This window comes from Daktulosphaira vitifoliae, unplaced genomic scaffold, assembly GCF_025091365.1.
Source record: "Daktulosphaira vitifoliae isolate Bord-2020 unplaced genomic scaffold, ASM2509136v1 Scaffold_3, whole genome shotgun sequence".
NCBI classification, from domain to species: domain Eukaryota; kingdom Metazoa; phylum Arthropoda; class Insecta; order Hemiptera; family Phylloxeridae; genus Daktulosphaira; species Daktulosphaira vitifoliae.
Window position 1 is genome coordinate 2,538,419 of NW_026099574.1, and position 24,118 is coordinate 2,562,536.

Genomic DNA, 24,118 nt, shown 5'->3' on the forward strand with positions numbered 1-24,118 from the left:
TAGTCGAAAAGTCGTTAATCAAATCATTAAAATCTATTTCATTTAATAAATTAGATTCCATGCACATGATAGATAAATAGTTTAGCCTGGACTGGGTCATCGAATTTCTTACATCGCTTTTTAAAAATTTCAAATAAGAGAATAAACGCTCGTCAGTACAATTACTTATCATCAAACTTAAATATATGCGTAAACAAATTTCAATATTAGGAAAAGTAGAACTAATACAATCTTTTTTAATTTTATCAAACAAATCAGGAATTAGTAATACCTCATCATCGTTATAAGTTTCGTTTAAATAATGTTTAAAATGTAAACATTCAGAAATTAAATTTTCCGCTGTGATATCTTTATCATAGATATTTGCCAAGTTTTCACAAGCGTCCTCGATTTGTTTGTTATTGATTTTTTGGAGCGTCGTAAAAAATGTGATATTTTCATTTAATTTATCGTAAACTTCTTGTCTTTTCTTCAAATCAGTACAAACAGAGTCACTAATAGGTAAAAAAATTTTGATTCTTAATTTATCATCGGAATTAAAAAGTTGTTCATTGGAAGGTCCATCAAAATAAGTTAGTCTGGTATTAATTTTTTTTATTCTCTGATTGCACGAATCTCCACTTAATACCGTAATATTTTTAGCTTTTACTAAAAAATTATTAAACTTATCTCTAGTATCATTCAAATACGAATTTAAAGATGTTAATAGGTGAGTAGCTACTTGTAAATTCATGTTTTTTTTTTGAAAAGTTACATTAACATCGTTTATACGACTCAAAAGATCGTTCCACACAATAGTTAAAAATATATTTTCAATATTTTTTAATTTTTTAAACAATGACTGCGCTTTGTATTTCGTATCTTGAGCTGTGTTTTGATTTTGTGTTATTTTTTCGAGAACTGTACATATTTTATCATAACCGTTATGCAAGGCAGTTATGGCATCGCAACGAGCTGACCATCGAGTAGTCGAAAGACTTTTTAAGGTTTTGTTTTCCGGTCCTAAAGCTGACAAAAGTTGTTGCCATCTATTAGTCGATAATGAAAAAAATGTATACAATTTTTGAACTAAATAAAAATAAGCTACGACTTCCGGAACACACTCAGCTGCTTTAGTGCCGACTAAATTTAAAGAATGCCCCCGCAAGGAATGTAAATAGCATATTTATTAATTTCTCTGATTCTCGCTTGCAAGCCTGAGTATTGTCCTGACATATTTGAGACATTATCATATGACTGTCCTCTGCAGTCTTGAATATCGACGTTATGTTCATGTAAAAAACTAATTACAACTTCACTTAAATATTCAGACTTGTGTTGCTCAATTGGGATAAATAATAAAAAGCGCTCGATGGGACCTTTATCAGTTGTATAGCGAACTACAAAAACTAACTGATCTGTGTGCGAAACATCGGGCGTAGAATCAACACAAATCGAGTAATATTTCGATTTTTTTAATTCTTTGATAATATAAAAAAATATTTGTTTCCCCATTAATTCAATAAATTCTTCGCAAATATTCGCAGATAAATATGATGTTATTCCGTGCTCTTTATTTCCGTAAGTCTTAATATGATCTTTTAAAAAACTATCGTATTTGCTTAAAAGTTCTAAAATTCCTAAGTAATTTCCATTTTGCGTTGACCTAAATATTTGATTACTGCCTCGAAAAGCTAGACCTCTAGAAGCAAGAAACTTAATAACATCAGTGATTCTACGAAGAACTTGTGTCCAGTAATTTTTTTCTTTGTTTAATTGAAGCGTCATTTGTGTATTTATCAAATTTAAGTTTTTTCTTCTTTTAGAGTACGTTATCAAAGATGCCTTATGAGATCGACTCTCTTCGTGGTCTACAATTCGCTCTGGATGCTTCCAGTCACGAAATCCAAAAAACGCGAATTGATTTCGTTCATTTGAAAATAAGTGGCAAATAAAACAATAAATATTACCGGTCGATGGAGAATAAGAAAGCCAGTCTCGTTCTACTGTTTCTCCGTTGTGCAAATTGCGATAAAAAAGAGATCTTATTTTCTGTTTCTCATTTTTGTCATAAATTCTAGCTAATTTTGTATATTCAACATTCTTAATATGAAAAAAAGATGGATCTTTTTGCAAGCAATAGTTTCGTAAATCTTCGTTGATATCTTTCCAGGATGCTAAGTCTGTTGAATATTTTGTAATTGTACTGAGATTTTCAGACTCATCTATTGGTATGAAACAAAAAATTTTTAATAATAAATAAATTAATAATAAACATTTTAATAAAAATTTTAATTTAAATAATAATATTATATATAATAGTCGAAAAGATGAAATAAATAATTTAAAAAATAAATACATATTGAGTAAGTTCAAAATTTTTTAACAAAAAGCTTTTTTTTATCCATTTTAATCAATGTTTAGTGTACGATCCTTACGATCCTCACTGCACGCGTGAAAATAAAAGAGAGAAGTCCGTGACACCTTTTTTCTTATTTATCTTTCTGTTGTGAAAATTTAATACGTTGAATGCACATAACAGTCAATTTGAACATGCGAGAGTCTGGACATGATTTGTTGTTCGGACCTCTTTTTATTACACTTACACGCTTGCATACCGCATGCATGTCAATTCATGCTTCACTCGAGCAATAAAACCCCGGTCGAATCGTCCTGATTCCATACCCTTATACGAGTACATTTTTTTTCTTCAATTTTTGTAAATAAAATAGATTTTTTATATTATCACTTAAAAATCTCATGTAAATAATAATTTAGTAAAAACAAAATGTACCTGTACACTTATGATTTAAAATCTCCGAATTCTCGGGCAAAGGAAGCAATGTTTTATCATTGGATTCCGAATGTTCTGTCTCGTCAATTGGCCCAAGCTCATTAGATAAGCTTGCAGCAATATCTATGAAGAAATTCCGGCAATAATTATATCAATATATTTAAAAAAACTTTCCACTTATCAGTTTTACCTGCTTCTTGAACACTTTGAACATTAATAAAATTAGTTATCTTCGGCAACTTTGAAATTTGAATTTTACCTTCTTTAGCTTTCTTCTTTTTGCTGCCCCGCTAGAGTGAGTTCGATGCATTTTAATATTTAAAATCAACAAACACAAACACGAATCATTAAACTAAAAAAAATATCTCGTAGCTTTAGCGGCGCGTAGCTTACAACACGTTGTTGCCGTAGAACATGTTTAAACATGTTTACCAGCAGTCCGCATTGTTATTGGAAAAACCGATAGTCCCTGCGCGTACGTGTCAAAATAAAATTCTTGGCGCCAAGCTAATTGCGCGTAAATCTAAAAATATACTTACTTATAGTATGTAGATACACAAATACGCGTATATATATATTTTTATATACAAATATATGTCTTGTATTTATTAAAAAATACTTACCGTTTATTATAGTGAGTGGTGGAAAAATTCTAGATATACAAAAAAGCGGCAATTCAGCTAAAACTTATTTTAAAGAAAAATCATAACGATCAATGTTACTGGTTTTTAAACAATTTCAAGATTTTTCATCTTGAATGGGCCTCCAATCTAAGTAGGCCCAGGGCCTCTAAGTAATGAAAGACGGCCCTGATAGAAAAGTTCGTTTTATTAATTCATAGTTAAGCGACATAAGTAATATTCTTCTCGTAAAAATTAAAATACAGTCCACAGTATTAACAACTTCTACTATTTTACTTTTCATCTCCTCATCCATTATTATTCCTACACCATTCTTTGTACTAGACTTGCCCGAGTATATTATTTTATAACCCTCACCTATTTCCCTTGATTTCTCTCCTTTCCACTTAGTTTCCTGCACACAACAAATGTTAACTTTTCTCCTCTTCAATACTTCTACCAGTTAATGTTCAAACATTCCAAGTACCTATTCTTACTTTGTATCTATCCCTTATACACGAGTCCAGCCTAGAGTTAAGTGGTGATGACCCTACACCGTTGACACTACAAGCGTTGGGTAGACCTGTACACATGACTGGTGAAACAGCTACCGCACAAGTTGTCTGGCTCGTATCAAACACTTTATTCCTTAGGCTTTCTCCGTTTTTAACTACTTTCTGTTGTCCCCACGTACATCTAAGATGAGACAATCCGCCAGTTTTGTTCAGGATTCCTCATACTTTTTTGACAAAGAATTTTACGTTGGCTGTCGACTTGACACAACCTCATTAGTCGCCTCTTACGACTGGCAGAGGGGCCATTGTTGCTTTTGAAATAATCTATCAATTTCTTAAAATTAAACACTATCTACAGTTTTTTTTTATTTTTATTTATGCATTATTTTAGTTTTGTCATACATTTTAAAAGAACAGTTCACTTTGGTAAATTTTTTAACTTGGATTAGTAAGATTTTATTTGAGGATTTTGATTAAGAAGGTTGACCCAACCCTAAAATTTTAGGTATAAATTTATTTATATTGATACATATAATCTAATTATATCGATTATTCGTTAATATTATACTATCAGATAATCTCAAAATAATTAACATATATTTATGTTGATTGATTGTTTTTATTCTGATTATTAAATCTTTTTAAATTTTTATAATTTAAAAATAAGCTACTAATCAACGATGTCGGTTAACATGTAGCCCATGTTAAAAATATAAAATAAATAATTGTCGATCGTTGCTATGTTTATTATACTTTATATAACTCTTAAATTTTGGCAATCAAAGCAACAAGAGAGCTTAAACTGTTATTTTTTTTTATTTACTTTGCATTTTTGTGTTCATAGTGTTTAATTCTAAGAAATAGGTGGATTATTCCAAAAGCAGCGTCGTACACTCGGTCCTCCTGTACGGGTCCCCGGTTTGGGCGGATACTCTTGAGTATTCGTCCAAAAACCGTGAAGCCCTGCTCAGGGTGCAGAGGCGGGCGGCGATCCGGACAGTTTCGGCGTACCGAACGGTGTCCGGAGTGGCGGCGGGTATCCTGTCGTCACTGCCGCCCGCCGAGAAACGCGCCGCTGGGCATGAGCTCCGCCGAGAACGCAACCGGTCCCTCGAACCCGAGGACCAGCTAGCGCTCAGGCGGATGACCATGCTCCGGTGGCGGACTCGCCTCACGGAGGAAACGACGAGAGGCGAGTGGACCAGGTCCCTCATAGGACCCGATCGACTGGACAGGTGGGTGGACCGGACTCACGGTGAGATGACTTATCGTCTCACCCAAGTGATGTCCGGCCACGGCTGCATTAACGAGTACTTACACCGTATTCGTAAAGCAGCCGGGCCGACGTGCGACCATTGTTCGGATCGCCCGGGAGAGGCTGATAGCGCTCTGCACACCCTCTTCCGGTGCGAGGCGTGGGCCCAGGAACGGGACTCTTTGGAGTCTCGACTAGGGTCCACGTTCCGAGTCGGGTCCATGGTGGACCTGATGTTGAGGAGCCGGGAGGCGTGGAGGCTCGTCCAGGTGTTCGCCGAATCCATCTTGAAAAAGAAGGAGGAAGCTGAACGCCTGAGACAGAGGCAGCCGCGCCGCCCGGTACAGGAGGACCTAAGGCGCTGGTTTAGGCCGGCGCCTTAGGTACTAGTGTTTATATGTTTTATGTTTTTGTGAGTTATTTTTGCCCCTTCGCTTTTAACGGAGGAGGCCACACCACGTTGTGAATCAGCTCTTGATTAATTTCGGGCTGATTCACAACGTGGTGGTGTGAGTTTTAGAGACGGCGTGGGCCGCCCTGAAGTAATACCTCACGGTNTGGCGTGGGCCGCCTTGAAGTAATACCTAACGGTAGTTCCAGGGCGGTCCACAACTAAGCCGATCGGAGAAAAAAAGAAAAAAAAAAGGGTAATGTCTTCAAATAGATACGATTTGTGATCTTTTGACGTATCGTTGAAAGAAATCCGTTCGGTGAGACCTGAGTAAAAGTGGTAACAGACACAAAAAAATAAATAAATAAATAAATAAAAAAACACATCATAGTAAAACCAATACCTTCTCAGCTTCGCATCAAAGCTAAAAGGTCTGTTTCAGTCTTTGACAACCGTATATATCTTATTATAGAACAAGGAAAAAAACGCTTTTCTGGAAAAATTACTTAGCGTGCTCGGATTTTCAAAATTTTTTTTTTCAACGAAAGTACTCGGTCACCAGACTCCGGGAAAATTATTGGCGAAGGTTTTTTTTTTTTTTTTTTTTTTAAGTCTACGCGCATGGTTTTATTATGCACAGTGATTCAATTCTGCTGATACTGTCGTGAACGGCATCTTGAAATATGTAGCAATACTTAATAGTTTTTTAAATTAGATTTTAAAGATTATATTTTAATGGTGTTTTGTTTACTTTAAATGTTGTCTTAACCTTGTATTAATTCGTAATTAATCATGTATCTTAAAATATAAAAAGGGACATGAACACAAATAAAATGATCAGTACTCATAGTGAATGTTACATTGTATTTTTACTTTGACTCTTCCTATTGGTACTCTTCCGACTGGCTGAAACTGGACTTAGAAACCCAGTTCACCACAATACGTTTATTATGAACCTTAATTATATGGTGTATTATGTATTATTATTAGGACACTATTTTGCATTCGCCCTATTTTAATCAAGGAATGTTATATGTTATATATAAATTTCAAGACGTTATAATTATTTAAGTTTGTACTTTCATTATAAGAACAGTACTAAGTACAGAGTTAATAATTTTCTTTTTTCTCATATATGATGTATGAGACTATGAGTTTATCTTTTGAATTGGGATTCATCTATGATAACTATGATGTTCATCGTTAAAACGCAGTTACCAATATATTTATCAAAATTAAATTTTTATTTTTATTATTAATTTTAATTTTAATTTACAATGTGCTACTTATAATAACCTGCTAAATTTTTTTTTTAATTATTCTATAATATAAACACAATTATTATAATTAGATTATTAATAATTTTTGTATATAACAGGGGTGTATTTAAGAGAGATTGGCCCCTTCTTGAACAAGCGATATCAATATTTTTTTAGGCAACTTCTAATATATAAGGACCTAATGTCCTTTTTTTTTCATCATTACTTTAATTTTAGCAAAAAAATTTCTATAACATGTTTAACAAAGTAAAAAATATTAAATTTCCTCCTAAAATAATTTTTGAATAGGCCTAAAGGGAATACCTCATTAAGAGGCTTCAACCTTATACCCAATACATTTTACTATATTCTCTTTTTGAATTTTCCTGATTTTAAAATAACATTTTTAGATATAGTTTTCTATAGTTTTCACTGATTCTGAAGTAATATTTTTTCTGAAAAACACTTATCGTGCCCGGCGTAGCCGGGTACTTCTACCGGAATCAGTGGCCTACTTATGATGACGGCCCGAAGAGGCTTACGCGCCGAAGGCTTCCAAACCCAACCGAAGGTTCGAAGGGCCCCGGGTTCTGGGGCGGAGCCCCAGCTAAGCGGAGCCTAGTTTTTTTATATTATTAACAGTTCCTGATTTTTAATAATTCAGTAAAAATAATAATTTTTTATATTAATATATGAAAATAAAGAATAGGATTGTAAATCTTATATTTTATTATACAAACAGTTTTAATGTTACAATGTTTATATTCAAAAGCAACGACTGATTTTTATTATAAAACAATTAACAAAAAAAAAAAAAAAGAAAGAAATGAATTAGTTATAATCTTAATTTATAGTATTTTCTATAACTCAACTGAGTAATAATAATATTAAATTAATTGTTAATTAATTTGAAGTTTAATTTTTTTTTTTAGTATACTTATTTGGATTTATAGTTTATTCAATTTTAATAGGTGACATTTACAACATTAAATACGTACAATCTAAGACATTTTAAATCAAAATATGAAGCAAACCAATTGTAATAATATTATATAAAAATATATACAAAATAATCATACATGTACATAAAAAAATAGTTGAAAATAGAAATTTTTATTTTCATAAATACTAATCTATCCATGTACAACAAAATTACATAAATACTACGAATTTCATAATATATTCATAGTTTTATAAATGTTGGATGTTTTTTAATTCTGTGACACAAATTTGTATTATAGTATATATCATTAGATAAATACACCCAAATCTCTTGATGTGTCATCACTACTAGAACTACCACCAGATGTTAATGTTTCCTCTTTTACTTTTATTATACTGCTTTCATCCTTTTTTTCTTTAGCTTTGTCTTGCTTGTGTTTGTGTTCATGTTTATGCTTATGTTTGTGTTTATGTTTTTTCTTTTCCTTTTTCTTTTTCTTGCTCTAAAAATGAAAAATTAGTTTAAGAAATATTAAAATTTTATCTTTAATTATTAGTATATTTTTTGACATAAAATATTTCCATTAAATCATTTATACATAATATTTAGTTTAAAAATTAAACATGAAATTTTTGAGTTAAAGTTATAAAATACCTCTGTTTGGAATGGTCTGTAAGATAATCATAAAATGTAAGAGTTTGCCATTTAAATTTTTTGACATTTGCCATCATAAACTCATACTTTTAATTAAAACCTTGGTTTCAAAAAACTTCGGAATTGTATACAAAACCCAATTTACATTCTGACATTAACAGATATTTAGTAGAACTTCGATAAATCAAAACTTAAAGGAAATTATTTATTTTTTCAATTTAAAGAGAATTTCAAATTATTAAGGTTTTAGGGGAAAAAATTCAATATAAATAGTTTTGGAAAATTATTAGAATTATTTTTATATTCATAACTCTTAGCCATGCACAAGTAACTGTCGAATCCCAATTAATTATACTCAATTTGATGAAAATATAAAAATGTTTCTATTCAGAAAAACTATCAAAATATATAATATAATTAATAATAATTGCCATACTTAATTTGTAATTAGATATAAAGCAAATTACTGTAAAAAAACTTAATAACTTATGTAAAATAAATAATTTCTTTGAATTAACTAGTTTTTCTTTTGAGTATTCAAAGTTTTGTCAAGAATATAGAATTTATATTGCTTTTTAGAGGTTTTAGATTTATCATATTTCTACTGTATTATTCATTTTTTATAATTATTTATATTATAAATAATATTTACAGAAGTACTTGATCCATCAACTTTGCTATGGTGGTGATGGTGATGATGATGATGATGTTTACTTGTTTCAGATTGTGTTACTTGTTTCATTAGTATGTCATCAGATTTAGCTTTAAACATTCCTGGCTCAAACCCAACAGGTCCAGATGTATTTGATACCATAATACCAGGAAGAGATGCTGAATTTTCCGAAAAATATCCAGTCTTAGTTTTTTGTTCAGTTACTTCAATAGATGATTGAACACTCGAAATTAGAGTCACACACTTATTAGTATTTAGTATTTCTTGTAATTCTTCTTTAACCTCAGTCTTAAAAAAAATTATTAAAAACAAATTTTTTTTTATTGATCCTATATTAATCTAGAAGTCATATTTTTAAATTATAATAAATAAGGAGAACTTTGTTTTAATTAACACATTTAATGTCTTACTAAATAAGATATATATTTAAACCAAAAGAATATAATTTCTTAATTTACCTTAATTTTCTTTTTAAATAATGGATCATCAAATGCATTTTGAGCAAGGTTATCTTCTATTTTTACTATATCATCAGTAACTTGAGGGATCATCAGTGGATCATCATAATTTGAACTCCTTTTGATACCACGTTCTTCATTTAAATTAGTATCTGGTTCAACTATTATACTAGGAAGAGTACAAGATTTAGCCTAAAATATACATCAAATATATCAATTAATAAGTACATAATTAAAACAATTTTAAGATTATTCAACTTAATTATATTTTTATAAATGAGATGTAAATTTTATTTATTTGAAAAAAAACTGTGAATTTTTAGTGAAAATAAGAGATATCTTTAGTGGCAGAATACAGATTTAACAGAAGATACTGGATTCAATTAATATTTTTATTGATCACTTTAAAGCATATCCTAAAAAACATGATTACTCGTGATAACTAACATGATAACTATCCTTCTTGGTTACCATATATCTGTACCTAAGAATTCAACAATGATAAGTCTAATTTTCTTTTTTAATGACGTAAGAGTATTAAAAAATTCAAACATTTTTTGAATTATCTATTTGAATAATATTTCAAAATACTCTGTTAAGAATTCATTGGTTCTCTAATATGAATAAACAATAATTTAAATAACTTTAAGATCGAGAAAAATAAAATAATCTTTCACTAAAATTCAATAAGAAAACAAATATTTAATAAATTAATTTCTGTTGAAGTAAAAATTAAAATTTAGTTTAACCATTTATATTTTACTGTTAAGTAAAATATTATAATTTATGCTGATGTAGTATTACAAAATTCTATGTAAATTTTTTTTTTTACTGTTTGTGGTATGTCATTGTTGTTTTATTGTAATTACCGTTTTATATTATATTTGTTGTAGGTAGAGAAAAGCCAAAAATGTGATGGAGGGTTGTTATTGAATGCAATATGAGGACGGCCAATGTGAGCGTAGATAATGTGTCAAGTGGAAGTTTAGGATAAGGGTGGCCGACCCCAAGTAGTTGGGATTATTGTCAATATAACTTTTACTAAATTAAATTGTTATAATATTTTATTTCAAATAGTAGTTAAATATTATTTTAACCTCTAACGATTTCTAAATTATAGTAACACAATTTAAAACAATTTTTTAAAATCAAAAAACTGTATTATTTATAATTCATATTTTTAGGAGGAGCAAATAATAAAACTTACTTCTACTTCAACCTTAATTGGTTTGTATAATGCAGCTATTTCAGAACGTAAAACTTTTTGTTTTCCGTATAATGTGTGATACAAATCAATAAAGTTACATCTTAGAGTTGTATCATATGAAAGCAAAGAACTACAAAAATTAAAAAAATTAAATTGTAAAACTTTATTATATATTAATTTAAATTATTATTTTAAAAAAGAAAGCGAACAACTTACATTCATAATAACATAAACACAACATTTAAGCCCCCCTTTTTTTTAATTATGAAATTTCAATTATAAATAGCTGAATAAGACATTCAACAAGCAAACTAATTCAATTTTTTAAAATATTAAATATATTTGAATTAAATTACCAATTGTAATTTGAACATAATATGTAATTGTAAAATTATTAAATTTTATCTTAAAGTATATATAGTAAAACTTCAGCTAATAGTAGCTGGAGTTTTTCATAGTAATGAAATAGGGACATTATAATTATCATTCATAGTTAGTATGCTAGTTGTAAATAAAATTAAACAACAAATACATTACTTGATTAATTTCCATAAATGATGAACAAGATACTCATTATTCAACCTATTGTTTGGTTTTTTTGGAGTGAATGGAGGATTTTTACATAACATTCGAACAAGTTCATTTCGAACTTTAGGATCTGGATCACTGTCAGCTATATCTATTAAATATTTTAAATCTTCCCAACGTCCATCCAAACAAGTGAAATCTACTAAAGCTTCTAAAGCACAAAGTCTCACATCTATATAAAACAATGATAAATTGAACACCTATACTATGAAAAAGTAAGTTGAAAAATTTGTTTTTTAGGTTAGTATACAGTAAGCAGTGCTTGAGTCAGAAAATGAACAGACTAATACAAAACATGCATTGAGGCTTTTATTATTGGGTAATAAAAAGACAAATTATTTTATTTTTAAAAAACCCTGTGATGTTATTTTAAAAATTACAGAAAACTGTTAAAAAAATTTTTCTTAAACGATTTTAGAACTTAATTTACAAAAATTACTATTTTTTTTTCGACTATATAATTCAATAATTGAGTTAATCATTTGATTTTTAACAACAGACTCCTCAATTTGCTCCAAAAATGTTTCGGGAAAAGGTAGTGACATTTATTTTTAATTTAAATAATTATTGAAGGAGGAACTCCAGAAACCTGCCTTGTTTAAGTTAAAAAATTTTAATTTTAGTATTGTTATTTTTAGCCATCATAAAACATCACCATAATACTATTCAATTTTTCTATATCCTATTTACAGGAGAACAGATCTAATGATAACTTCTATAACTTTCGATAAAATCAAATATTATTTTTTTTTATAATTTATGCATTTTTAGACTGTGTTAAAATTATATTTTACATTATTTGTTTGTAATAATAAAAAATTTAATTTTTTTTAATATTTCAAAATAACCAATTTTGATCAAATTTTGATGGGATGATAGGAACTTTAGGATAAGTACTTAGCGAGTTACAAACATTTTAATACATAAAGTGAATATGTAGCACATACAGAGGACATATACACCAGTATAAGTTGTACTCACCTGCACTGCATACCACTTTATGTATTATAATATTCGTAATTCGCTTAGTACTTACCCTAAAGTTGCTAGGATCTCATCAAAATTTTTTGTAATTGAGTGAAGTTCGCATTATACGCAAATATTAGTATGAGCTTCATACAGTGGATCAGTAGTGCAAGTTTGTACAATTTATCAGTTTATGATCTGATTTAAAAAAAATCATTTAGATCTCAGACACCTGTATATTTATATTATACAATGAATTCTTCATTTAATTTTACCAATGAAATTTCCATATGATGCATAAGAGCGAAATATATTAGGATTATTTGGCAAATGACCAAATTTTTGTAATTTCCTAATAGCTTTTAAACAAGCAATAGTGATTGGATATTTATACGTTTGCAAACGTTTTTCTATATTAAGGTGTTGAGTAATTTCTTCAAGAATTAGTTTTGAATCACCAGAAAGAGAATCAGCTGTTATATCACAACTGAAATATAAACAAAACATATTAATAAATATTTACTCACAATAATATTTAAATTCTCTGTATTAAACTTATATTATTTAGAAAATATTAGCTACTAAATCATTAATATTTTAAAAAACATACGCTTTTTGCATTAGTGATATAACTGGAGTAACTGTTGCTCCAAGAGCATCAATTAAAGCTGCTCTATAATAATTATCTGAATATCTATTTTTACTATTATCATTATACTTAAATAAATCCAATATAAACTTCAATATTTCTGGAGGACAAATTCCATGAGAATTTCGCAAACCTGCCATTGCTACTGGAATTGTCTGAAACAGAGTAAAAAATAATTAACAATGATGAATAATTATACAATTTTAATTTATTAATATTTAACTAGCTCCCATATTTATACCCAAAGTATTTAAAATACAAGTTAAATGATTTTACAATTTTAAACTAATAAAATAATATTAAAAATATAGTGTTATGTAAAATGTGTAACATTCTTTTTTATGAAAAATTACCCACCTTCCTAAAAAGAACAATACAATTTTGTATAAAGCATTATAGATACATCCTATGTCAATTATAGCTGCAAAGATATGATAGTAAAGTAAGAAAACAAATAGTGCTTAAATAGTGTACAAATTATTATGTTGATACAATGCCTACATTGTATTGTTTTATGTATATAGTTTCACCTTCTGTTTGTATACAGAATGATTATATTAAAAATAACTACTCAAATCCTATTAAAATAATCATTTTTTGGGATTTTTTTTTTATTTTGTTAGAAATATATGTATATCCAAATAATATAACCAAACCAAATCCAACCATTTATGTTATATAGAGTATGTTTTATGATCATCCCCTATACCTTTTAGGAGTCAAGTACTCTTTTTTTTTTTTTATTGTATAATATTTTCTACTTCCTGTGTATAAAGAAACAGGTTTTTAATATAGCTTTTCATTTTACTAGGTTTTCATTCTAATAATAACTTCATTACTACTCATACATATATTGAACAGTTGTTTCATAGAACAAACATTAAACAATTGATCTAAAAGAACTTCTATGACCAAAAATAATTTTGAGTATACAAATTTAAATTTAAATTTAATTATGTAATAAACAGATGTCCCACCAGGTTTTGACATCTTTAATGATTTTTGATTCAGGGTATACTTTATGTTACTTTTTTTTTTTAATTTTTAAAGTTTGGGACTATGTTAAAAATATATTCTTTGTAATTATCTTTAATAAAAATATATATAAACATACATATATTTGATATTCACATAATAAGTAATAAATATAAGTTTAATTTATAATTTTTAAAATTTTAAATTATAATTTGAGAGTTCTTGTCATATTAAATCTTTAAAAAAAATAATTTTATATCATTTGTGTAATTTAAAAATTTTTTGTAGAGGTTATAACAATTTATTAGGTTAGTCTCATTCAACCATTTTCACCCATCATGCCCATAGTCATAAAGATAAAAAAATACTACAAATATTTTTCTAAAGTAATTGAGCACTATTATTTTCAAAAAGTATTCTTTACAGAACTGAGTATAGAGGGTATCATTAATTAAACAAATAAGAAAAATAAGAATTTAACTTTAAATAAAGTTGAAAGATAAAATAGGAATAAGAAATAAAACTACATTCTTAGTTTTATGGACAACAGTCATAAAATTAATCGTAAAAGCATAAGAGGAGTATAAAGAAGTTAACAATTTAGAAATAGTTACTTTTTGAATATAGTAATGTTGAAGATTTGAAAAATTGTTTTGTTTAATTATATGTGGACAAGAAAATGAACCAAACATCTTTTTAAATGTTGCTAACATGGCTGGAGGACCAGTCCAATTAGTAACCATTGCATTAGCAATCTGAAAAATATAAAGAAAATTTAAAATTGTTTTAATTTTAACAATTATGTTAAACTTTTGATATACCTTTGTTAAACAATGAGCTGCTTTACACCTTATATGTATGTATACTTGTTCATTTTCAATTATATCACAAAGAGCGTTACGTGTTGCAATTGTTGGAAATTTGTCAAGTGCTACAACAGCTTCCATTTGAGCTGTCACATCTTTTTCATGTCTTAACTGGTAATTCCACTGATACTCAGGTTGTTCAATAATACAACTACGTAAAATAGTCATTTCAGGGTCCAATCTGATCCAAAGTACTGGCGAATCATTACTAAAGGATTACCAATTAAATTTTTATCTTTCAAAAATATTTTTTTATTTCAAATCAAATGTTGTAAAACAAGGGTATTATATAGATAATGACTATACAATGACTTTAATAAGGTAAAAAAAATGTGGTTAAACACCACTCTGTTATTCACCTTAATCTAATATGCATTTCATCAAGGCTAGGCATTAACTTGATAAAAAATTAAATAAATCATTAATTTTTTGAACGATTTAACATTTAATTTATTTTGTTATATTTTTTACTTAAATAATGTTTTAACTTCAAGTTAATTCAGTATTAAAATTATGTTAAATTTGTACTTCACGATACTTAATTTTTGCAATCTAATGTTTCGACTCCCTATAATTTACCATTTATCTTTAATGTATACTTTGAACAATTAATACATCACTGGTTGGAACAAAATACATTTTTTAGTATTTTTCTTACGATAAATTTTGATGATGAACAATAATTTTAGGATCTATAATTATCAAGTTACCAACATTTTAATAAATAGAGTAGGTATGGAATGCGGGCAAAGTATACAGATTTCACCCAACCATATAACATAACCACTCTATGCATTAATATGAACTCAATACTAACTCAATGAATACTTGACCCATAGCACTTTTTTAAAAAAAATGTCTATTTCAAAATGTAGCAAAAAATAAAATTTTATTATAAAAAAATGTTTTCTTAATAGAGATAAATAAGAAAAAATATACATTAAATGTAATCTAAGAAAGGAATAATTATTGTATAAAAATTTTTTTAACTTAAACTTTTACTAAAAAAATTTTTTTTGATGAATTAATTTATGATAGAAGAATCATTCTGTATATCCTTATAATTAGAATTCAACAGTTTTTTTTATTGGGATCCATTAAATATAAGTACATTTTTAAGTTTGGTAGGTTAAGTTAACAGATTTTCTAAAACATTTTGAAGATTATGTATTAACTCCATAACACTTACTCCATAGCATTTAAATCAATGTCTACTTCATCTCCAGTACACAATGGAATTTTTTTTTTTTTATTACGTCTACTCTTAGAATGACAAGTAATATCTGCTCTAGCAACATTGCTTTCTATTTGTAAAGTATGTTTAAAAGGACCATCAAGTTCTTGAATGCTAACTAACAATGGACCAACATACTTTCTTATGCCTCTCTGAAGTAATGCATCTTGTCTAATTTCTAATTCTAATGTATTCCTTTAAAAATACAAAGAAATATTATTATTAATATACAACACACATATAGAATAGTGGATATATTTAGAAAAATTAGATCATTTTTTACCTTCAAGTATTAGCAAAAGTTAACAAAAGTAATGATTAAAATACTTTTAAAAAAAAACCTTAAACTACATGTACCCCAACTCTGTAGACATGTAACAATAAAAATTTTATCACTAAATGTAGTCACTGTAAGGGGTTTTAATCAGATTAATAATTAAAATTATTTTGTAAAGTACCAAGAATCTAAAAATAACTATCAGGCTAATTTAGATGAAATAACACAGTTGCAAAAATACTTAAAATTATATTTAACAATTTTAAAAAATTAAAATTTTTTTGGGGATGTCCCTCATTTATAGAGAAAAAGGGAAATTTTTTCAATTTTTTAGAGAATGTCTTCAACAAGTTACGAGTTGTAAGCTTTTGACATATCATTGAAAGAAATCGGTCAGGTGAGAGCTGCGAAAAAGTAATGTAATATTATATTATTACATATAATATTAACATATAATATGATGTTATCATTAGTACATGTATGTCACATATCATGATTATACAAGATCACCAAAACAGGGTTCTCTTATTTAAAATACAAAATAACCCTTTAACTATATGATAAAATCTCCCTCTTGTAGAAATTATTAAGTAACGCCTACACGCAGGGACCCCATTTTAATTAACCAATTAGAATACAAAGCCTCAGCTTCCAGGATCACGGTAGAGATCGCTGGGCTACCCCCTTCAGACTATAAAAAGCCATTTTTCCCCATCTAAACCAGTTCTTTTGACAATTTTAAAGTACACAAAATCTACGACACTCTACTCAAGATTTCACTCTCCGGGACTTAGTCGATTTTTTTAATTAATTTGGACTTAGAATATTTTTCTTTAAAACTAAATGACACTTAGAAATTTTAAAGTAAATTTTGTTTTGGTGAATCTTTTAATTTAATTTAATTTGTTCAATCATTAATAATATTTTATTTTTCTTGTTATGAAAATAAACATCAAATAATATTTTAAACATTATATCTTTTTTAAAATTATTTTATTTTAATAGTAAATCCAACCTAAATTTAGATTTTTATTTAATAATAAAAATTTATTATGAGCTTTTCTTATTGGGTAGCTAGTCTCGTTGCTAATGTCTTTGTTTTAATAAACATTGCGCCGGCAGACAACGCAGAGAAACTTACGAATATATTTGCAGTGTTTAATTTTTGTCTTGGTAATTATTGTACCGCATCCTTTCAAGGTGCTTTATTTTAGCACCGGGACACATTGGGCCACCACAATTCTGCCTTGATAAATTTTTTACATAGATATAGATATTTCTGAATCTTGTTTTGGCCAGGCCAGAGGAAAATTTAAGAAATATTGGTATCGATCTCTCAATAAAAAAATATACTCTCTAAAAAAAAAAAAAATACTTATTCAATAGACGTAAAAAAAATCAATAAGTAGGAAAAAAATCAAAATTGTATTTATAATAAAATACAGAGTGTTTAGAATCTTTTACAAGTAAGATCAGTCTTAGACTTTGTGTAATTAAATCATATTATTTAAAGTTTTCAATCGTTTTTGTAAGTAATTATATAAACTATATGACATATAGTATAAATCGTATACTTAGTGCATTTAATACGGAAATCAACGCTGGATTACTTGAAATATTATTGTATTACACAGGACGTAAGGTAAGTGTACAATTTAACCTATGCTTTCGAACTTCCAACAATCTATTGCGTGATAAACCATTAATAATTAATGAGAAAATTAATTTAAATAAAATTGAAGACATTAAAATTACAAAAACTTATAATAAATAATGATTATAATAATTTACTAAGTAGCCACCAAATTTTTTTTTTATATTTAACCTATCCAATCTCAAATTTAATAATTTCTCAATATTTTTCTCTTTTCTTTCTTTTTATTTTTGGTTTATTACAGTAAAAACATAAAAAAAACACAGTAAAATTAATACCTTTTGAACTTTGCATCAAAGCTAAAATATTTAACTATTTATAATTCAATAATAATACTAAATAAATAAATAATACTAAAAATAATCAACATTTTTTTTTCAAAATTATTATTATTTTAGAAGAAATCTAATGTTAAATAATAAATCAAATCTATAATTTACCTTTTTCTGTTAAATACAAAAGAACAAGTAAATTTTGCATGACCACCTGTCCTAACCCATTGGTCAATGAATACAGACATATCAATTCCAGAAACTGTAAAAATAGTCTTATTAAATATGTTAGTGCTTATTAACATATGACCCCATAATCCAGAACTCATTGGATTTTGTGAAGCATTACTAGCTAGAGATAAATGCTTGTTTAACACCTAAAAGAAAAAAACATTTAAAATTAAAATTATATTAAAAAATTTTAAAATTATTTACAAACCTAATTACTGGTTTGGAGATAATTAGAAATTTTTAATGAGAAAATATGATACAAATTAATTTTTGACAAATATTTATTATTTTTGAAAATTGTGAGCAATTTGATACTCTTCTACTAATTTCATTGTCATATGAATATACAGATTATAAATGCACACTTATATGTTAGTGATATTAAAACTATTTTGCTATCAATATATTGTTATTTGAATTTGGTTAATTTCTTTAGTTTGATATTTTCAAATGAAAACTATCAAAAAATGACTTGTGCCTTTACTAAAATATTTTTTCTGATTGTAAATGTGACTGACTTTTCAAATTAAAATCACAAGAAAAAATAAATTAACTACCTGTGGTAATAATATTGATACCAGTTGTTAATGCAGTGAAAAGTTTTCAATAAAATTTTTAGATAACACAAAAATAACTTAATTATTTGATTTAACCACTTTTTCACTAAAAATTGTCCACTTGTCTAAGACACTCTTTAACAGACAGTTTACTTAAATAAAGTTTATAATTATGTAAAAATGGTTTTAAATACTATTCACATAAAATAATTGAAAATTTTTAAAAAATTGGAAGTACGAACATAACAAAAAAATTAATATTACCTGTAATAAAAGTGAATAGCCAATACGGTTTTCTAACATTCTAATTACAAGATGAGCTTTTTTTGTCATATAATGAAAATATCGAGGGGATATTGTATGTAAACTTCTTGTAGAAAAATAAAAATTTGAAGTATCATTAGCACTTTGAACACTATTGAATGACAATGATAATCCTGGATTAGATGATCCACCAGGACTGATAAGACCACTGCTTAATGGAGCTGGTTGTTGAGTAGGATCTAATACTATTGGTCCAATTTCTTCTTCATATCGTACTAAACTTGTTAATTCCTTTGATAAAAAAAAAAAATTAAATAAAAAAATTATATGCTAGTTATAAATTTACAATTATCAAATAGTATTAACATTATGTATCCATTCACGATAAGTATTGTTTCCAAAACATTTTTTGGCAAATAAACCAGACATGTATAAGGCTATACCACATGTAAGCCACCAATCTGACCAATTTTGTGTCGAAATAAAACAGCCAAAAAACTGCTCAGCCATTACTTGAGCCATAATTTTTTTTGAAACATAAACTTGATCTATAATTTGTTTTGGATGTAATACATTAACACTAAAAATATTTAATATACTTAAAAAAATATTTTATCATATTTAATCTCATAATAAAAAATGATTACCTTATAATTCCCAGTGATGCATATGATGAATAGTCAGTAGGAGTTTCATCTACAAAAACTTGTTTATAACAACTGTAAGGATATCCATTTGAAAGTGTATCTTCATAAAACTCTAATGCTTCATGAGTGTACTTAGCGACTAAAGGTAAAAGTTCAGAAAGTCCCGGTAAACAAAAATGAGTAATAATGTGCATTGTTGGATCAACATAAATTTCAAAAGGCCTGAAAAAGAATTTTTTGAATAAAAAAGTATAGATGATTTCTGACAGTAATTAAAATCAATATGATAAAAAATGCTATGATGCAAACTTGGATTTTTTTAATAGCAACTAAACTCTTATTTTCTTAATGAGAAAATAACAAAGTATGTATTATTAGCTACATTTGTTACTACTCGGTAATTAAAAAACAGTTACAACGTCATATCAGTAATAATTTCATAAAGTATAGTTTTCTTATTTTAGCTTGATTGTAGTCAAAACCAGTTAATATGCAGTTTTCTGATTCCATATTTTGTATATTGTTATTATTTACTAAACTACTAAATTGCAGTTATTTACTAAGGACATAACTACTTACCCTACTGCTAATGCAATATTTGGTGCACATGTTGGCATTGATAAATTATAGTAATAAGTTTTACGCCTTAAGTCTGGAGCTGCTACCACTTCAATTAAATCACCACATGAAACAGCAATCATATTTTCATCAACAGTAAACTCTAAGTTCCATGTACATGGTTCAGCGTAACTATCAACACATGGAAACCATAGCCTTGATGAGTTCTCAAAACATCTAGTATACATGTGAGCTCGTCGCTAAAAATTTATGCAATAAGATTAAAATTACATTTTTTATTAAATTATAATTTTTAAGTCACGAGGTGACACATCTCCATAGTGAAGAATAAGTATTTCACTGAACATAAAAATATATTTTGTAATTTTTTGAATTAATAGAAATTTATTTAATAATAAAATATTTTATTTTATTTATTGATAGAAGATATGATTAAATTTAGTTTTGGACAGAATTTAACGAATAAAGTTTAGGAACCTCTACCTATGTATTAAGAGTTCAAAAATATTGAAAATATGGATAATCTCTCATAATATCTCTATTTAAAAAGTATTATTATCACATGAAACAATTTATAATATAGAAAACACTTATTTTAAAAATAATTTAGTAACCTTTGATTTTAAAATTTTTTTCATGCGATTTCAAAAAAAATATTATTGAAGTCCTAAGCTTTTGCTACTTTAAGTTTGTTGCTATGTCACTCGCACATAATAAGAATATATTATTTATAATATGTGTCCTGAGTGAATACATTTGATTTAAAATAATGACAGTCATTTATGCAATATTAACACTATCATAGTAACCCTTTATCTCTAAACCACATACAACATCTAGCATAACTAAACACTCCACCCACAATATCATAAACCATACATTTTCAGGATTACGTTTCACATAGATTAGACTCTTTAAAATATACATCATACAAAGATTAATTGATTAAAAAAGAATCTTGGTCACATTTGACACAAGAGCAAAAAAATGAGTAAATAATTTTTACTTCACTAAAAGATCCTTCACCATCAGGTATGACAAAGTGTATACCACCACTTGGTTGTTCTAAGGAATATTCTATATTTATTTTAAAAGTAGTGGTTTCATTTATAAATGATGTTATATCAGGTGGAAGACTTATAACTAATTCTCCATTGTTGTTATCTGGGTCAGTCTCTTGTGCTGCACTTAAATGACAAGTAGAAAATATACTTAATGTTGGCCTATATTAATAATAATAATTACTATTACAATACTATCAAGTTTATTTCACTATTAAATAACATCTATTTAAGTTTAGTAAATAAATTTGTGTAATTTATGAAATATTAATAGCCATAGTTAATTACTCTTCTTGACTTCCTTGAGTGATATCAATAAATGGATCAAAATACTGAAAGGGAGCTTCAAATGTTTCATTTACTGTTACATGGTATATACGGCATTGTTTAGCATTAAGCTTAATGAATCGTAAGTTACTTTTCAGAGGAATAATTGTAAGTTCAACCATGCCCTGAAAAGAAAAATGTTGGTTAAAAATTAACATTTTTTTTAGACAACATAATAAAAGGCAATTTAATAAAACAAGTACCAATATATTTTTCCTTTGAAAACTTATTCCAGTTAAACTAACTAATTGATGGGCTGTAAAGAAAATTGTTTGAAATTAATTTTTAAAAATTAAAATTATATTTTAGTAAATAAAGGAAATTATTATAATTTTTTTATATAAGACTAAAATAAATTTTCCTAATTTATTAAAGTTAGGATTAAAAATTAATAAAGATTGGAAATGGAGATTATTTAAAATACCTTTATAAATCATTGCAGCAACATGGATTTTGGGGGCCCTGGGATATGATCAAACATTTTAAATATCATATATTATTTATAAAAATCACTATACAATTTAAAACATATCATTATTCTAAAAATTAATAATATTATATTAAAAATAGAATGTATATCATGTATTTAAATTTATTAATATTATAAATAACTCTAATAGAAAAAACAAAAGTTTTAAAAATGTCTAATTTTTATTTATTAAAATATAAAATTAAATACTTAAATAATGGAACTTTTTTATCATATATCTTGAAAAATTAAAGGTTAAAGTTTTTTTCTAATTAATTTCAGTAATAAAATCATTTTGTATTATGAATATTGCTAATTCAAAGTTGATTTAATCAATTTTTATTTTTTATAAATTTTTTGAGTAAAAGAAGTTGATTAGTAATTTATTATAATTTTTTGATTTATAATGATGTACAAAATCATAAGATTTTTTAACAATATTAATTATTTTAAGTCCAACAATTTAATTAAGTTTTGGAAAGTTAAAAGTGCTACATACTTTTTTATACCAAAAAAAAAAATAGATTCTAAGTGACTTAACAAAATGTTAAATATAAGAAAACTTTATTCTAAATTTTTTTTCATTGATTTGTAATATATGGTCTCTATTTATATCATAAAATTGATACATATGTGTAATATATGTACATCATTGATTGTTACTTTATATATTATTTATTATAACAAGAAACTAATATTACCCAATTATTTTAATAAATCATTATACATATTAAAATCAAAGCATCAAGTTCTTGAATATAGCAACTGATTAGGGTACCCTTAAAATTATAAACAGCCAGAATATTGCAGCTGTCACTTCTGTGGTTGTTGTTGCAATGATTTAAATATAACAATTTTAGAAATATTTGTAAAAAATACCACTGAAATCTTGCATACAATACTAATAATTTTTTTACTATAATTAACTCGTGAAATACTTATAATTTATAAGGTCTAGCGTTATCTCCTGTTTTATCTTTCTTCATGATTAATAAAATAATTAATTTACTATTTAATGTATATTCAGATTTAACATGTTTTTATTAAAAACACTACAATACTTTTTGTTGTCAGACATTTAAAAGAAATATAAAAATAGAGCAAGGTATATTTAATTGAATAATTAATTAAATAAAAATGTGTTAAGTTAACTGACACAATTACAACAAAATTTGTTCTTTTGCATAAAATATTAGCCGGATTTAAAATTAAACATGTCACAAAATTATGTTTACTATTTGATAATATTATCACTGTCTGTTTACGGACAACTGTCCGTAGGGACATAGAATAAATGGTAGGGATGTTCAAATATTTGATTATTATCAATATAATAATATTGATAATATCAAAATATCGATATCCTGTCCAAATAAATTTATCCTTTTAAGTAGTTTTTGGTGGAACTGATTTTGCCCTGCAAATAGTTGGTATGGAGATGAATGAGGAAGATGAAAACTTTTAAAATATTTTCTATTTTTTTTTTTTTTGTGTATGATTTTGATTTTTTATATCTGACTTGAGCAATCTTTTAAGGATTTGAGAATCTTCAATCTCCGGAAGTAAATACTCCATGTAAAACCTAATAAAATATTAAAGACTGTGTAATGCGTATTTCACAAAATACACAAAACGGGGTAAAGTTAAAATATCAAAGTGTACTGATTAGAACACAATAGTTAGAAATTATAAGTTTTAGTGTAACGTTATAAGGCACAATGATATAAGAAATAAGAGTTCATTAACAAATAAAT

The 24,118-nt window shown here is 26.8% G+C and overlaps 2 protein-coding genes across 4 annotated transcripts; both read right to left on the bottom strand.

The window, feature by feature from the left end:
* Window positions 1-1,128: 1,128 nt before the first annotated feature.
* LOC126900939 (zinc finger MYM-type protein 1-like) lies at window positions 1,129-3,199 on the bottom strand. Its single transcript, XM_050676977.1, has 5 exons — window positions 3,167-3,199; window positions 2,964-3,063; window positions 2,774-2,896; window positions 1,590-2,204; window positions 1,129-1,460 (listed from the first exon to the last, which is right to left on the bottom strand). Exons 1-5 carry the CDS (start codon window positions 3,197-3,199, stop codon window positions 1,129-1,131), a joined length of 1,203 nt encoding a protein of 400 aa, XP_050532934.1.
* Window positions 3,200-7,907: 4,708 nt separating this feature from the next.
* LOC126900556 (transcription initiation factor TFIID subunit 2) lies at window positions 7,908-23,581 on the bottom strand. 3 transcript variants are annotated; one of them, XM_050676367.1, is made up of 19 exons: window positions 23,306-23,581; window positions 22,099-22,152; window positions 21,857-22,020; window positions 21,514-21,730; window positions 20,508-20,746; window positions 19,929-20,150; window positions 19,648-19,861; window positions 19,282-19,572; window positions 18,398-18,606; window positions 15,982-16,221; window positions 14,748-15,000; window positions 14,541-14,681; window positions 12,913-13,106; window positions 12,578-12,789; window positions 11,286-11,508; window positions 10,749-10,878; window positions 9,542-9,733; window positions 9,063-9,371; window positions 7,908-8,258 (listed from the first exon to the last, which is right to left on the bottom strand). In XM_050676367.1, exons 1-19 carry the CDS (start codon window positions 23,348-23,350, stop codon window positions 8,064-8,066), a joined length of 3,744 nt encoding a protein of 1,247 aa, XP_050532324.1. In that variant the 5' UTR covers window positions 23,351-23,581; the 3' UTR covers window positions 7,908-8,063. The 3 variants fall into 3 exon arrangements, with proteins under 3 accessions (XP_050532324.1, XP_050532325.1, XP_050532326.1); XM_050676368.1 differs by lacking the exon at window positions 23,306-23,581 and adding an exon at window positions 23,244-23,274 and having other exon boundaries at window positions 22,099-22,151; XM_050676369.1 differs by lacking the exon at window positions 23,306-23,581 and adding an exon at window positions 22,320-22,347 and having other exon boundaries at window positions 22,099-22,151.
* Between the last annotated feature and the right edge of the window lie 537 nt (window positions 23,582-24,118).